Source organism: Zingiber officinale, chromosome 5B (assembly GCF_018446385.1).
Source record: "Zingiber officinale cultivar Zhangliang chromosome 5B, Zo_v1.1, whole genome shotgun sequence".
NCBI classification, from domain to species: Eukaryota; Viridiplantae; Streptophyta; class Magnoliopsida; order Zingiberales; family Zingiberaceae; genus Zingiber; species Zingiber officinale.
The window spans coordinates 133,551,065-133,565,572 of NC_055995.1; the positions used below are offsets into that span (position 1 = coordinate 133,551,065).

Here is a 14,508-nt window from a genome sequence, read left to right on the forward strand (position 1 = left end):
ACTATAATTAAATGATTGGATTTGAACTCAATACAAGGTTGCACGTTGAGTTTTCACAAGAGCTAGAATATTCCATATCGAGTGACTATTAGAGCTCCATAGAACACTTCTACGCTCAATGCTGGATCAGATCTTTTCTAGTTTGGCTATACTAATGTGGTGGATTCAAGGCAAAAAGAAACATTTCAATTGAATTTAGCTTCACAAGTTTGTGATGCCTGTGAAATGCAAAAGACCACGCATGCAAGGAAATGAATAAGATTCAAATATAGAGTAAACTGAAAGGTAATATATAAATTGAAATAGCGTTTTGATTATCAAATACAGTGTGCTACAAGACACCTGGAACTTACCAAATTTGCAATCGTAGCTAAACGTATAAAACATCAGATCTGAGCTTCAGTATACAATCAAACCAAACAGTTCGAGTTCCAAGTGTTGGACAAAATGACAACATATGATTCAGATATGTTTACCTAATAAAAAATGAATGTGACTTGCTAACAAGATGAGGCACTTTAGAACGCCTAACAAGAGAACATGCTTTACAGTAGTGAAGCCTTCCAGATTCATACGGCTAGATCCTACTACAGTTGGCCTTGAAGTGACAAAGTTATGCTGGTAGCTTGAGCTTAACATTGTTCTTCCAACTGCGAATGATATCAAACTCTTCATGCTCGGCAAAGAAGCCAAATGAACAATTATGAAAAGTTCAAAGAAAAAGAATAGATTATTTACCTATTGAAGTAATAGTAAAAGAAATCAGCATAAAGCAGTGTTTGCACTAATCCAGATATCCATGCTGCAGCAACAATCCAAGGCCACATGAGAATAAGTTAGATTTCATGGAAAAGGATGAAGGAAGATGAGATAAGAGTCATACTTATCCAATGAACGTAATGAGGCTCAGTGAAGTATCGGTAAATCCAGTTTAAGATGTAAAATGCTCTATATGCTCTGCATCAGAAGTGTACCATGTCAGATTGAATTTTCAATTAAGTACAGAAGAAAAATATACATGTTCTCTAAATCTACGTCTGAAGCTTATTTGTAATTACGGTACATGAATCAGGCAACAATAACAATTTTAGTCCAGTACAAAGATTATAATTCAGGTATGTAGTATAAGTTTCTAGTAACTACCTACAGTGATGCGAACCTGATGAGAATAATGTCTCATAAACACAAAACAAATTAAAAACAGAAACAAGGAAAGTCTAAATCGATTATATAGGTGATAAAACCCAGTGCTTAGCATCAAAGCACAAACCTAAGATGTATGAAATAGAAGATGTCACAACCTATCAGATTTAGGTTGACAAGTCTATGAATGCAACAAGAGATTGCGTTGATAAGTTCCATTTCAATGAAGAAGCAACAAGTGAAAGTTGTTTTCTAAGTTCTATTTGATTAGCTTACACACAGTCATAGCTGCTATTGATCCTTCTGTCTTCAATGGCGATTGTTCCAAAAAATAGAATCTTCGTATAACCCCGTTGACAGTGTTCCTTCTCCTTGCAATACCATCAGGCATGTTGCTTCCACTTGAGACCTACCTACTAGATTCCAAGCCAACCTTCACTCGCAAACTGGCAAACCACCAATGCTCAACATGGTCAAGACTACTCTTGACCAAGCGATTCCAAGCCAACCTTCACTCGCAAACTGACAAACCACCCTTGATCAACATGGCCAAGACTACTCTCGACACAAGCCAACTTTCGCTCACAACCCACGCATGGCCTCTAATAGCGACCAGATTTGGCGAGCAAATCAATCTAATCACAAAGTGTCTTCTCTCTTTTCAAACAATATTCCACTGATTGACATTCTGTCTTTGACTAGTGAACTCTCTCCTTTTTTTCCAACAACGAGCAACATTCTCCTATGAACAATAAAACTTCCTTTAATTGGCGAACCCCTGAAAACTCCCCTCAACTTAAAATGTCAAATTACTCGACTACCACCAAATTGCCTCCTACCACAAGTCTTGTATCAATCCATAACGATTACCAAGGAGAAGTTAAACAGGAAAAACTATGCTTCTTAGGCAAGTATAGTTCAGTTCAGGTTTGGTTCATGGGTCAAGGCCAATTGAGATTCCTTAGTTGACAAAAAACCCTTGGGAGAGTAATGATTCACAATTAGTTGCCCTCCTATGACACTTGATAGATCCCAGTGATCATGAGCATATTTCAATGTTTCTTCTCTTGCTATAAGCTAAGGACACTGGCTCAAAATTTGAGCACTAGTGATATCTCTCAAGCCTAAAATGTGATTCATATTGGGGAGTCTCTTCTAGCTACAATAATCTAACACAGATATGACCATATATAATATTGGTCAATTCTAGAACATTGTTGATAGCAATATCTTCTCATGAAATCTTAAAGTTATGCAGAATTGACAAACTCCTAACAATTATTTCCACACAGTTCGTCCAAGTAGATTGTTACAACATGTACAAACTTTGATCCTAGGAGGCATCTTCACTTCACCCTTGCCATTCACCCTTACTAGATGATGATCCTGAAGCGTCCATCACATCAGTACCTCCATTTAACCCCCACATTAGACAATTTGCTTTGACCATTTAGTTGTCATCTAAACAGTCATGTCATGTTAGTGGAGAAGGCCGACAAGGGAGCCACAGAGATTGTAGTAGTGGATAGAGCAAGCCTAAATGTAGCGACTATAGAAAATTTTGTCATGTCAAATACCTTTTCTCCCCCTATGACTATCTATCAGGTCATCCTCTACATACCACCTTATGTGAAACAGTCTACCATAAATACTCATTATTCCCATGCTTCCATCTCCTCTAGCTCTAGTTCTACTATCATAATTCCTAATAATTTAATATACTTGTCTTATTCAGGTCCAAGTAGTGGCAAATGCCTATTGTTAATCAAATGTCTCACCTTACGAGCATGCTTCTGCTGCATTTATGTTCTATTCCCCTGAGCCTTGCACTTGGAACCTTAAGGCGCCTACCAACTTGCATTAGACCCAGGATTTGTTGCCCCATCCATATCATTTTTCTTTTCTTTAAGTCTCTAAATTTCTCCGAATTTATTATCAATCTATAAGCTTACTACATCTTTAAGTTGCATCATAATGTTTATTTATACTTCTGTTTCAGGATTCACAGAGACAAGAAACATGATTGGCTTCAAGCATAAATGCTAGAGTATGTATCAACTATCTACGCCATCTCGATATGTTGTTGTGACAAAATCCTCAAAGCTTTCACCAGCATATTCACAGTCACCAGTCATTCAAGTTTTCCTAATCTTTAAAAACAGTCATTTAATCCCATCTTATGAGTGTTGTATGCGGGTCTTGTTAATTGGGGAACATGTTAGATCTATGTTTCCCAAGAGCATCTACAAAGTCCTTTCACACCATTTTTTTTAGTTTCGTTCGAATATTCAGGTCCTACTCAAGTTGTGATCATTTTGATTTACTTTTATTATTGGTTAACCAAGAATGAATTAGTTCTCTTAAAGAAATATCATTCTGAAATCAATTCAATTTTTTGTTCCTTTTGTGACAAGATATGAACGTAATTTGATGCATCCATAATAATGGGAATATTTTAGTCTTCTCTCTATCCTCTATCCTCTATCTATTAGTCATCCTTTAGCAATCATCTTGTCCTTATACACTCTAACATAATGATGTGCATAAAAGGTTGAAGCACCACTTGGTTGAGATTATTTGTAGACTTTTTCATTCACACGGGGCTTCTACTTGAGTTTTGAGACAATGTAGTTCTCTTTCTATATGCTACCTTATAAACTACATGTGTTTCCATATTCTACCTAAGGTATTTGGACGTGCTCGTTACCAAAAGTAGTTAAGTTTGTGTTCCTTAACTACTCTCAAAAGAGATTGTTGTAACTCGCTTAAATTACAGAACATATTTCTCTATCGATGTCACCCTCTTTAAGTCCACTATCTTTTTCAGACCTCGTTATCTACTTCTAAATATATGACTAAGGTGCTTACATTACCTTCTCTTATAGGATCACCAAACCCAAAGCTCTATTGTTGAGGATCTATAGTACACTTCCACAAGATTCTACTACTCACCCAGGGATCTAGCCTCAAATTTGTATCTTCTCATTACTCTCCATAAAGGTACTTGCAACTCTATTACTTCACATCCAGTTTTTCATTATCTATCTTATGTTGCCTTATCACCTAGATATTTTACATTTATTTCTCTTTAGCTTCTCATATTTCAAAAACTATTTCAGAGATGCACTCACATCCAGGATGAAGACGAGCTATGGTCATAGAGATGAAAAATTTTCCATTCTAATGATACATAAGAGTTGATATCTCTTACTCCTGGCATTGTGAATCAATTGAAGATTACCAACTGGCATTGTGGATAAATTGAAGGTTTAATTTGAGGCTAAGAAATACAAGTTAGTCTATCAACAACAGTATTACTTTGACACCTCACATATGGCTAAGATTGCTCTAATCCAACTCTTCCTCACCTTGCCATCCAAGTATAAGCAACGCTAATTAGATGGCAAGAATGTCTTCCTCTAAATTACCAAGTGTAAATGGAGCAACCTCCATGGTTTATTGCTTAGAGGAACAATGGTTTGACATGCAAACAGAAGTCCCTACATTGTCTAAAGAAATTCCCTAGAAAATGTTGACTGGGTAGGTTCTACAAATAAAAGATGCATATGAGGCTATTAATAGCCTCCTTAGCCATATCATGTTATTGCATCCTTCTAGAAGAGAACCTGATTTTCTTATAGAGCAAACAACATATTGTCGTATCTAAAGTGGGTGTAGAGGCAGAGTATCTCACTACAGGACTAAGGTGCAGTAACTTTTCCAAGTTAAATAGTTGATGGGTTAAATAGCTGATGACAAAATTCGGGCATGTTCCTAAAGGGTCAATGAAGTTGTATTGTGAGAACTGAGAACTCAGCTACAATGCATATTAGCCCCAAGTCCAGTGTTCCACAAGAGGACAAATCTTTCAAAGATTGATTGTCAAATTGTCAAAGAGGTGTAATCCAATCAAATGTCACAAGATTTGTCAACTCATCATGAGTTAGCTAGCTGACTTGCTAAGTCCCTAAGAAGTCCTAGCATTTGCTAGTATACTTGCAGCAAATAGGATTTTGATAATATCTTTAAGCCAATTTGAATAGACTGAGTATTAGGGATCTAATTATAAATACTAAGGATGTATAAATGCATGTGGTTTTTACAATATAGGTGTGACAAAGCAGCATGGATAACAAATCAGTTAAGCGCTTATCTTCAAAAAAACAAATAATTCCATTATGGGAGGATGCAAATACCCAAATCAAAATTTCATAATTTTGGGCCGACACCTTACCCTAGGAGAAAAACATATTGACCAGTCAAGTTGTCAATATTTTTTGTCCTCTGCAACAATACCAATTGAGGAAGTATTGCAACTGCTTCCAGAAATAAGGAGAATGTCCACATAACCTGTTATGAAAAGAAAATTGCAGGACAAAAGGAGAAAAGAATTAGATAGAAGACGGTGTGAGCAATTTCAAAATAAAATGGTTTGTCCAAAGATCATCATAGACAGCATATTTAACATATTTTTGTTTAAAAGAAGAATGACCTAACAGAGAGGTTTCTGACCTCTTTAAGTGTGAATTTCTCATTTATAACTAGGGCCAATAGTAGGCAAGGCAATACAAGGAAAAAGTGTCGAAAAGTATCTTGGTCCTTGTCATAAGATCTGCGAACAATCTTGTGTCTTCGGATGTACAAGACAATTGAGAATGAGCTCCCCAAGAATATAAGCTTCATAATTGTATTATACACTGAGATAAAATCAGTAAATATGTCCAAGTAACGAGTGGCAAAAACAAGAGCATAAAGTTCTTGGGTCTTCAAAGATATGCCTGTGTAAAATGAGTTTGTTAAACTATATGCACACAATAAAACCAACTTGACATATGTATCAAGAATCACAAAGTGTTCAATTACAGTAAATGAAACAAAGGTGAAATATATACCCAAAGAAGATTAGCTATGAGGTAGATGCTGAATTATGAATTAATAGATAGAGCACAAACAACAAATAAAAGAAAGTGAACCAAATCAGAAACAAGGTATTTAAGCCCATGGAAAAGGCAGAGTAATAAAAGAAAAGGAATATATTCGATTGATTCTGATATCTTCTAATACAACAATGTAGTGTATGATTGAAATATATTTCCTTGGTGAAAGGAAAAAGGCTTGTATATAATAAAATCAGCCAACTGGTTATCGTCAAAGCTTGTTCAATGATCATTGAAAATAAATAAAAGGTTATACTAATAGAACTATAGTCATTTGTGGATGGGAAGCAAAAGAAACATAACCTCTTCCACTTCATTTTCCATCTCTTAGGGGGATATTCTCAAACATAAGGAGAATAACAGACTTCCACAAGCAAGAGATTTACTATCCAACATTTAAGGCAAACACATAAGACTCAGGCCTGTCTCAAGATTTGCTAATCGCACTTCTAAAGAACTGATACCACTTGGAGTTTTGGAAACATGTCTTCTAGGAAGCCTCGGGTAAGAAAGCCTTTTTTTCAAAATCTATAGAATGCAGTCACAATGACTCTAAACAATATATTCATGAGTTAAATGATTCCTTTAACTCATACTATGGTTGTTAGGCATCGAATTGGCTCAAGATTCTATTCAAATACAAATAGAAATCACAAAACTATCACAAAACCTTAACTTGTACTGAAGATAACAATGTTCTAAAAAGCATTTTAAATAAAGGGACCGCATTTCATGTACAATATGCTTTTGGGTGATTCAAATGCCTAGGCAAGCTAGGTGTGCCATCTATGTGGTGAAAATAAAACAAAATTAATTCAGTTCCTTGGATGATCAACAGCTCAATATGGGTTTTTCTTGATGGTTTTCTCCACTAAATATGAGTAATTATTGTGATAGTGAAACACTAGATTGAGTTTTTTGTGATGGCATGCAACTTGAAGTATTAAACAGTTTTTTGGCAATTGATAAATACTTCAGATATTATTATATGAATGTACAATAAACATAACCTATTTTATATTGTTATATTATATGTTTTACATTGTAAAATTGATTTTTTTTGTGTGTGTGGAACTATGAATTAGATGGATTGACTGATATAGTTTGTTGATGAATTTTAGTCAGTCATTTGTCATCAATATAAATATTTTTATTTTTTAATACTGACAGAACATGCTTCTGTATACATCATATAGATTATACATTGGATAACTATCTGTCGCCTGGAAATGACTTTTAAAACATTGGATGAAAGAATACCTAAAGTATACAGTATTACAGTAGTTATACAAAAATTCTGCTTTCAAAACTTAGTTGGAGAGGCTTGTTAACCTGTCTTATCATGATGAAGATAAGGCTGAGACAATTTAGAAGGTTTTGGTTAATATATTATATATAACCTTCTCTTACTCTCATGATTCTATATTAGAATCCAAATAGGATGCAAATATCTTCACCATAATGCCCTTTACAATCTTGTGAAAGATATATATTTCTAGAACCGGGAGCATTTTTCACACCAAATACTAATGTTTAAAGTGTGTTCGCATGCCTAAATCTGCGGAACTTGCTGCTCCCCATCCTAATCTCACATGTGCAGTAATAAACGAAAATTTGAAGGTAAGTAAAAGAAGCGAACCATGTGGTTACATTTAGCATTGACTCTAACTATTTCTCAGAGAATTCATGTGCTTAAGCTTAATCTTAGGTCATACCATTGTAGTGAAATCCAATGCCACCCGTAATTTATTAAAGGAAAATATGATGAATGTAAACCAAGCATTTCAAAAAACCATGCTTTGATCTTAGAAATCCTCTGCCAGGGGTCATATTTGTCGTTGAAAAGTTTAGAAATGCAATTAGAAGACCACCACCACACCCCCATCTGCCCCATTAAAAACTAAAAAAAAAAGCATTTATCTCAAACCGGAGACGAAAATTACACAAGCAATCTAAACCAGATGCAAAATTAAAGACCAATTCAGAATCTCAACCCAAGTGAAATGCCAGGCGTGATCCACACTCCCCGCGCAAGAAGACTCACAAAAGTGGATCACCCAAGATCTCTCCTCTCATCAACGAATCCTAGGACCAAACCGGAACCAGATTCGAACAGAATTAAAAGAAGAATAGGGATAGAACTTGCCAGCGCACGATTTGATGGTGTGGATCTTGAGGAGGAGGACGAGGACGCTCATGAGATGCGTCATGTCGCCCGCTAACCTGAAGATGTTCATCTCCGCCGAACAGCGAACGAAACCCCGGGCTTGAGCTCTCTGATCTCTAGGATATGCAGCGAAGACCGATCGATGCGTGCGGAGATCGGCGCTCTTTTCCCCTCCTCTCGCTCTCTCTCCCGGAGGCAGAATGTGACGGCTGACGTCTGACGAGGGGAAAAAGAAAAATATATATTATTATTAATAAAAAAATAGAAAATTAATGGCGGTAATTTGTGAACATGAGTAAGTGAGCCAAATCCGCAACCGTGAGGATTTCAGCGATCCGAATCCGACAACAGGAAGCACCGAAGTTCTTGTCATTCAGTGTAAAGTTATACAAATCGAAGCTTATCTACTTCTATCATTTGATTTGATGGTTCTTATAATACTTTTAAAAAAAAAACTAAATTAGTTTAATGATCCAGCGCTATTGGCTAGTAAGGGATCTTATACTATTAAATTATAAGTCAACGGTTGACTAATACGTGTTCTATACTTCCATGGGTGTAAAATTAGAATTTGATCTTGTTGCTCACGTGGCTTTGATTGAGATTATGGTTGTCTTTATATATTGAAAAATAGATGTCCATGATATTCATTGTAACCTTTTAACTTCGTAGAAAGGGATGAACCTATTTAAAAAAAATTATGTCAAACATATACCTCAACAATTTCTTATTCGGATTCGACCGACTCGACAGTTGGACGACACCTGTGCACAGGCCCACTCGGACTCGAACTACTTAGGACACTCGGTCCGTCGACAACAGCATTTAGCATAGTCCCCCAAGGCAGCTCGGACTCTCGGCCAACTCGGGACTCAACAACCTGAGCATTTGGCATTCAGATTCTCCCGTGCATCTAGACTCAACTTCCGACCACTCTGCACTTGACAGTCTACAATTTGGCACCAAGGAGAATTAATGCAGTATTTCTTTCCTTTTCTTTTTGTTCATTTTATTTTGATGCTTAGCTAGGAATTTCATATTGAGGGGACGAAATGTATATGTTTAAATTGAGGGGAGATGATCGTTTCATTATCCATTCGTCTCTCTTTCACCCTCTATTCCTATACTCCATACATTTCTTATATTCCTGCTCCCAAAATAGCCATTGTGAATTTGCACTTAACCCTCTTTAACTGTCAGCGAAAGTAAATGAAACACAAATGGTCAGCGTAACTGAACGAAACAGATGAACAATCAAAGTTTCTTCATATATCAATGAATTCACCGGTGAATGTTTTCTATTTTCAACAGCTTGATTAAGTGGGTGCAATCCATGAATAACTTTTGCGGAAAAAAAAAACTGATGGAGCAACATAAAAATGGTTGTATTATATTTCACACGTCTTAGATTTAAGGATTACCGGCCTACTCTACAAAATAATTAAGATAATTCTTGTCTAAAACAAAATAAAGGATTACTATCTAAAAACTTTTACGGACAATCTCTTATTTTGATTAGTAAATATAAATTACTATACAAAAAAATTATCGAATGATAATCAGAAATACATGATAGATAAATATCATTCACCAAACAAACTGATATTAAAATTTTTAAAAAAAATTATAATCATGGTCGTTAATTACTTGTCAAATGTATGTTTTACTGTCATTTTAAAAAATTAATAGTTTTTTAATTTGTCCTTTTAATTGAGTTATCAACTAAATACATTTAGTTGTTAAAAAAAATCAACAATGAGTTTGACAAAAATTATCTCTCTTTTTTTTATAATTTAGATATCAAGGTCTTTTGTACTGGATGGTCTGACCCCACCTCCAATAATCGAGAAATAAAAAAAAAATGGAAACTATTAGTATCTATTAATAGATCAATCGAAAATAAGATAAATTGAAATAATATCCAGAAAGATCAATCCTTCGACTCATTGTACCTCCTCCCGTGTAATAGTATAAACATGTCCCACCTCCGGGTACAGTGGTAGCATCCCCGAAATAGTCTGAGATTATACTGGAGGAGCGGTAGCCGATTGTTGAGGCTAAGGCTAGATCACCGGATAAGACTAAGGTGACAATGGAAAATCTTGTTGTGTCAGATATGCCTGATAGGACGAGACAGCAGTGGTATACTGCATAGTTGTTGGTATCATTGGATGCCCCTGACCCTGAATATGGTATACTTGAGCCTAGGAAGGTGGTCATCACGACTGATGTGGAGCGCCCTGTGTCGTCTTAGATCCTCTCGGATGTCATGTCTGTGTGGAACGACTCCCCTGAGCAATAACATTTGCAACCTCCATCTGTGTCTTCAGAGTACAATCTTGACTCACATGCCCCAGAAGCTTACAATAGTAACATACGACCTGGTCCAAAGGGCAATCGGGTTTGGTGTGACCACTACACCCCACACCAGTAATAACTAGGCACACTAGAATAATTCTTCCGATTTTGTTGAAAATGACGAGAAGAACCAGTTGATGAACGCCCTAACTTCTAAGGTCGAGAGGCTCCCCAGAAGTAACATGTGAACTTTGCCCCTTATTTCCTCTTTTATGACCCTTCTACTCCTGATCTGAAGGTGTACCTTGGGCCTTCTGTTTAACATTTTCCCTTTCTTGCAATACGTGAGTGGCTCCTCATCCAACAGCCAACATCCCAATTCATTGACCAATCGACTAATTTCATTTTTCTATTTTCAACCACTTGATTTGGTGATGATAGAACATATTTATCGTGATACTTATACAAATAATTAATTATCGAACCCCCTAATTATACTAATATAGTATAGGGAATGACCCAAAGTGTCTCTCACAAGGAATGTAATTGGTGAGTAATAAATCATAGGATCGATTTATTTGTAAATAGAATGTTTTAGGATTTTGATTTTTAGTAGTTCACATGGGAATTGTGTCACTAAGGAAATAAACAACTTAAACTACCCTAGTCTAAGGCAATTCCTTTAAACCTAAATTAGCATTGTAAATCGATTCATAATATCAGAAAAGAACAACAATTGACCTTAATTTGAACTAAGGCACGAAAGTAAACTCAAGTAAGCAATGATCAAACCCTAGCAAGGCAAGAACAACTAAGCATCGAAATCTCAGTCTAACATCCATGTAACAAGAACAAGTAGAATCTTATAGGTAGGAAAGTTGGACTTTTGCTAGAGGGGTGAATGAATAGATGATGCACTTGAATTGGTCAATCCTAGTATAAACACAAACAAAATAATCATTTACATGTGTGAGATCAAGAGCGTTAAAGATAGTTGTAGCAGAAAGGATAGATTAAGGCAAACATTATCTAAAATGTCCATAGTATTTTCTAAATTATTTAAAATAATTTTTATGAAAAACATTATCTAAAATTCGTATTAATTTATTTTTAGAAAACTTAAAATGTTGTTTTAATGATCACTTTTTTATTTAATCAATTGTTAAAATTAAGGTTTGACATTTTTATCAAAATTACAGATTAAACTTAATCCACTGTCCAACTACTCGCCCACTGTGTTTAATTTTAAAATTAATCAATTATTTTTTCAATTGTAAGTAAGTAAATTGATCAGCCATCCCTCATTCCCAATGGACCTATATAAATCTTCAGTAATATATTATTTATTGTCGATTAGTTTTTCTTTGATTCACTTTGATTTCATTTGACAGACATGCTTGTTGTTGCATCACCGAGTAGATCGCCGAAAAAAAGGTTGGTTTTATCTCATATTTCAGCTCCCAAAATAACCCTAGTGAATTTACACTTAACCCTCTTTAACTCGGTCAGTGTAAGTAAAAGAAACACAAATGATGAATAATCAAGGTTTTCTTCATTGATCAATGAATTCATAAATGTTTTCTATTTTCGACAACTTGATTGGGTGATTGCAATCTATGAACAACTTTTGTGGAAAAAATTGATGGAGCAATATAAAAATATATAGTTGTATTATGTTTCACCTTTGGCATCTTAGATTCAAGGATTATCGACTTAGTCTACAAGATAATTAAGATAATTCATGTCTACCTATTGAAAACTTTTACCGACAATCTCTTATTTTGATTGGTAAATATAAATCACTAGTAAAAAAATCAATGAATTCACTAGTAAATACAAATGCAGGGATTTTGATTTTTCAAAGTGAATTATCATGATCCGAGATCATCTAATAACCAAAATATAAATAAAAGATCATCTTAGAAACACAAGTACCAGTCCAGTTCTATGAATCATAACTATTTTCAGAGTTATCTGCCATCAAAATTAGACAATGTGTAAAGAGATCCTAAAAAAAGGTCAATATTTAAACTTTTATAGTAAAAACATTGCTCACTTTATACTATCATAGATAAAAAAAGATAAATCACTAAATATACTAACACTATAAGTCAACAATATACCACATGAAATCTAGAACAATTGTATTAAGGAACAACCAATCATAACGTGGTATATGATGCAACTAGGTAAATTTATTAGGCAATTATAAATATGAAAAAATTAAACTACAACTCAACACATCCCCAGACTTAAACTTTTTATTATCCCAATAAAAACTAGAAATATAATATGGAGAAGATTTTGAAGTTATAGAAGTTACCAAGTAATCAACTCTAAATGGTTGAGGCATTCATGTGCTAAAAATACTCCTCTATTTGATATTTACATTCCTCCACACTTTGAAACCTATAAAAAGAAATTAGACCAGAGAAATTAAGTAGAGAGATTAGGTTAAAAAAACTAAAACAAAATTAAAATAAACTTAAATAGAAATTAGAAAACTTGGGTTGCCTTCCAAAAAATACTGATTTTAGGTCATTAGCTCAACCATCTTATTAGATTTATCCACATCTTAATTTTAGAGGGGTAAGATATTTCAATACCCTCTTACCAAGGGCTCTTAATGTTGGTCCCATGTAAGTCAGTAAGAGGGGATGAATTGCCCTGAAAATAAATTTTATTTTTCTCAATCTTTCGACTTTAGTTAATAGACACTTGTAAATTAATATAAAATAAAAGCTTAAAAAGAAATATGAGACTGCCGATTTACTTGGTTTACAACCGGGGAGGTTGTTAATCCAAGGTAGAAATAACCACTAGCAAGAATCTCCTTCTTCGACATGATCGGAGGCAGAGAAGCCTCGTATACCGATTTACAGCTCAGAAAGTAGCAAAATAAACTTGAAAATCGAATACAAGTATTGTGTTTGAGATAGAGGGCATTCGTTCTTTTTATAGTGCTCAGAACACTTTTTATAGTGCTCAGAACACTTTTTATTGTTGGCTGATGTGGCATTGGAGGCGCCTCAGTTAAGTTTGAGGCGCCTCCAGATTAGCAAAACTTATCCAATCAAATCTTATATGTCCAACGGCTATGGATGCATGGAGGCACCTCTGTTCCATTTTAGGTGCCTCCAGTGAGTAGCTGTTACTATGGTTGAGTTTTGCGCAGAGGTGCCTCAGTTCAAATAAGGCGCCTCCCCGCCTTTTCAACTGAGGCGCCTCCAGTACATGGAGGTGCCTCAGCGCCTTTCAGCGACAGAAGCAAACCAAATCACCCAAGGCGCCTCCAGTCCACCTAGGCGCCTCGAATTTTTATGGCAGAACCCTGCATTCCAAGGTCAACATCCGAGTTGACCTCTTCCGAACTTTTACTCCTATGGTTATGCTTCCGACCGTCCAGAGTTGAGCTCACCTAAACCCAACTCTAATCTTCTCCTCGACCAAGCTTCCTACATGGCTTCTCGTCCCTCGAACCGTCGCGCGCGTCCTTCTCGCTCACTAGTGTACTCTTTTGCAGCTTCTCGTCTCTCAAATGCACCGAGCCTGTCAACTCACTTCCCATGTCATCCTTCTCGTCTATTACATCTTTCACTCGACTTTTTGTGTTTCTAAGCTCTTGCACCCTTAGACACAAGTCATCAAAAATAAACATAACCCAACATAACTTGGTCGATCACATTAAAATCAACCCGGGGTACTTACACTTATTATAGAGAGAGCTTTCATCACAGGAGCTATAAAGTGAAATATTACTCTCTCCATTTTCATCTCCTTAAAAGAATATTTAGGCGAACAGAGACAATTTAGATTGAGCTTCCAATTTTAGCCTCACAGAAACCTACACACCCAAAGGAAAAAAACAAACCTCCCGTAAGCATGCAATATAAGATAGAACTAGAATCATATTATACTGAATTGAGTATATATCAAAAATTGAATCACATTCAATAAAATCAA

General features: G+C 35.4%; 1 protein-coding gene across 1 annotated transcript; it reads right to left on the reverse strand.

Annotated features, from left to right (window-relative positions):
* Positions 1-293: 293 nt before the first annotated feature.
* LOC121986096 (ER lumen protein-retaining receptor-like) lies at positions 294-8,475 on the reverse strand. The gene is made up of 6 exons (XM_042539901.1): positions 8,227-8,475; positions 5,656-5,921; positions 5,378-5,493; positions 884-957; positions 739-802; positions 294-650 (listed from the first exon to the last, which is right to left on the reverse strand). The coding sequence occupies exons 1-6, from the start codon at positions 8,315-8,317 to the stop codon at positions 614-616; spliced, it is 648 nt and encodes a 215-aa protein (XP_042395835.1). The 5' UTR covers positions 8,318-8,475; the 3' UTR covers positions 294-613.
* Between the last annotated feature and the right edge of the window lie 6,033 nt (positions 8,476-14,508).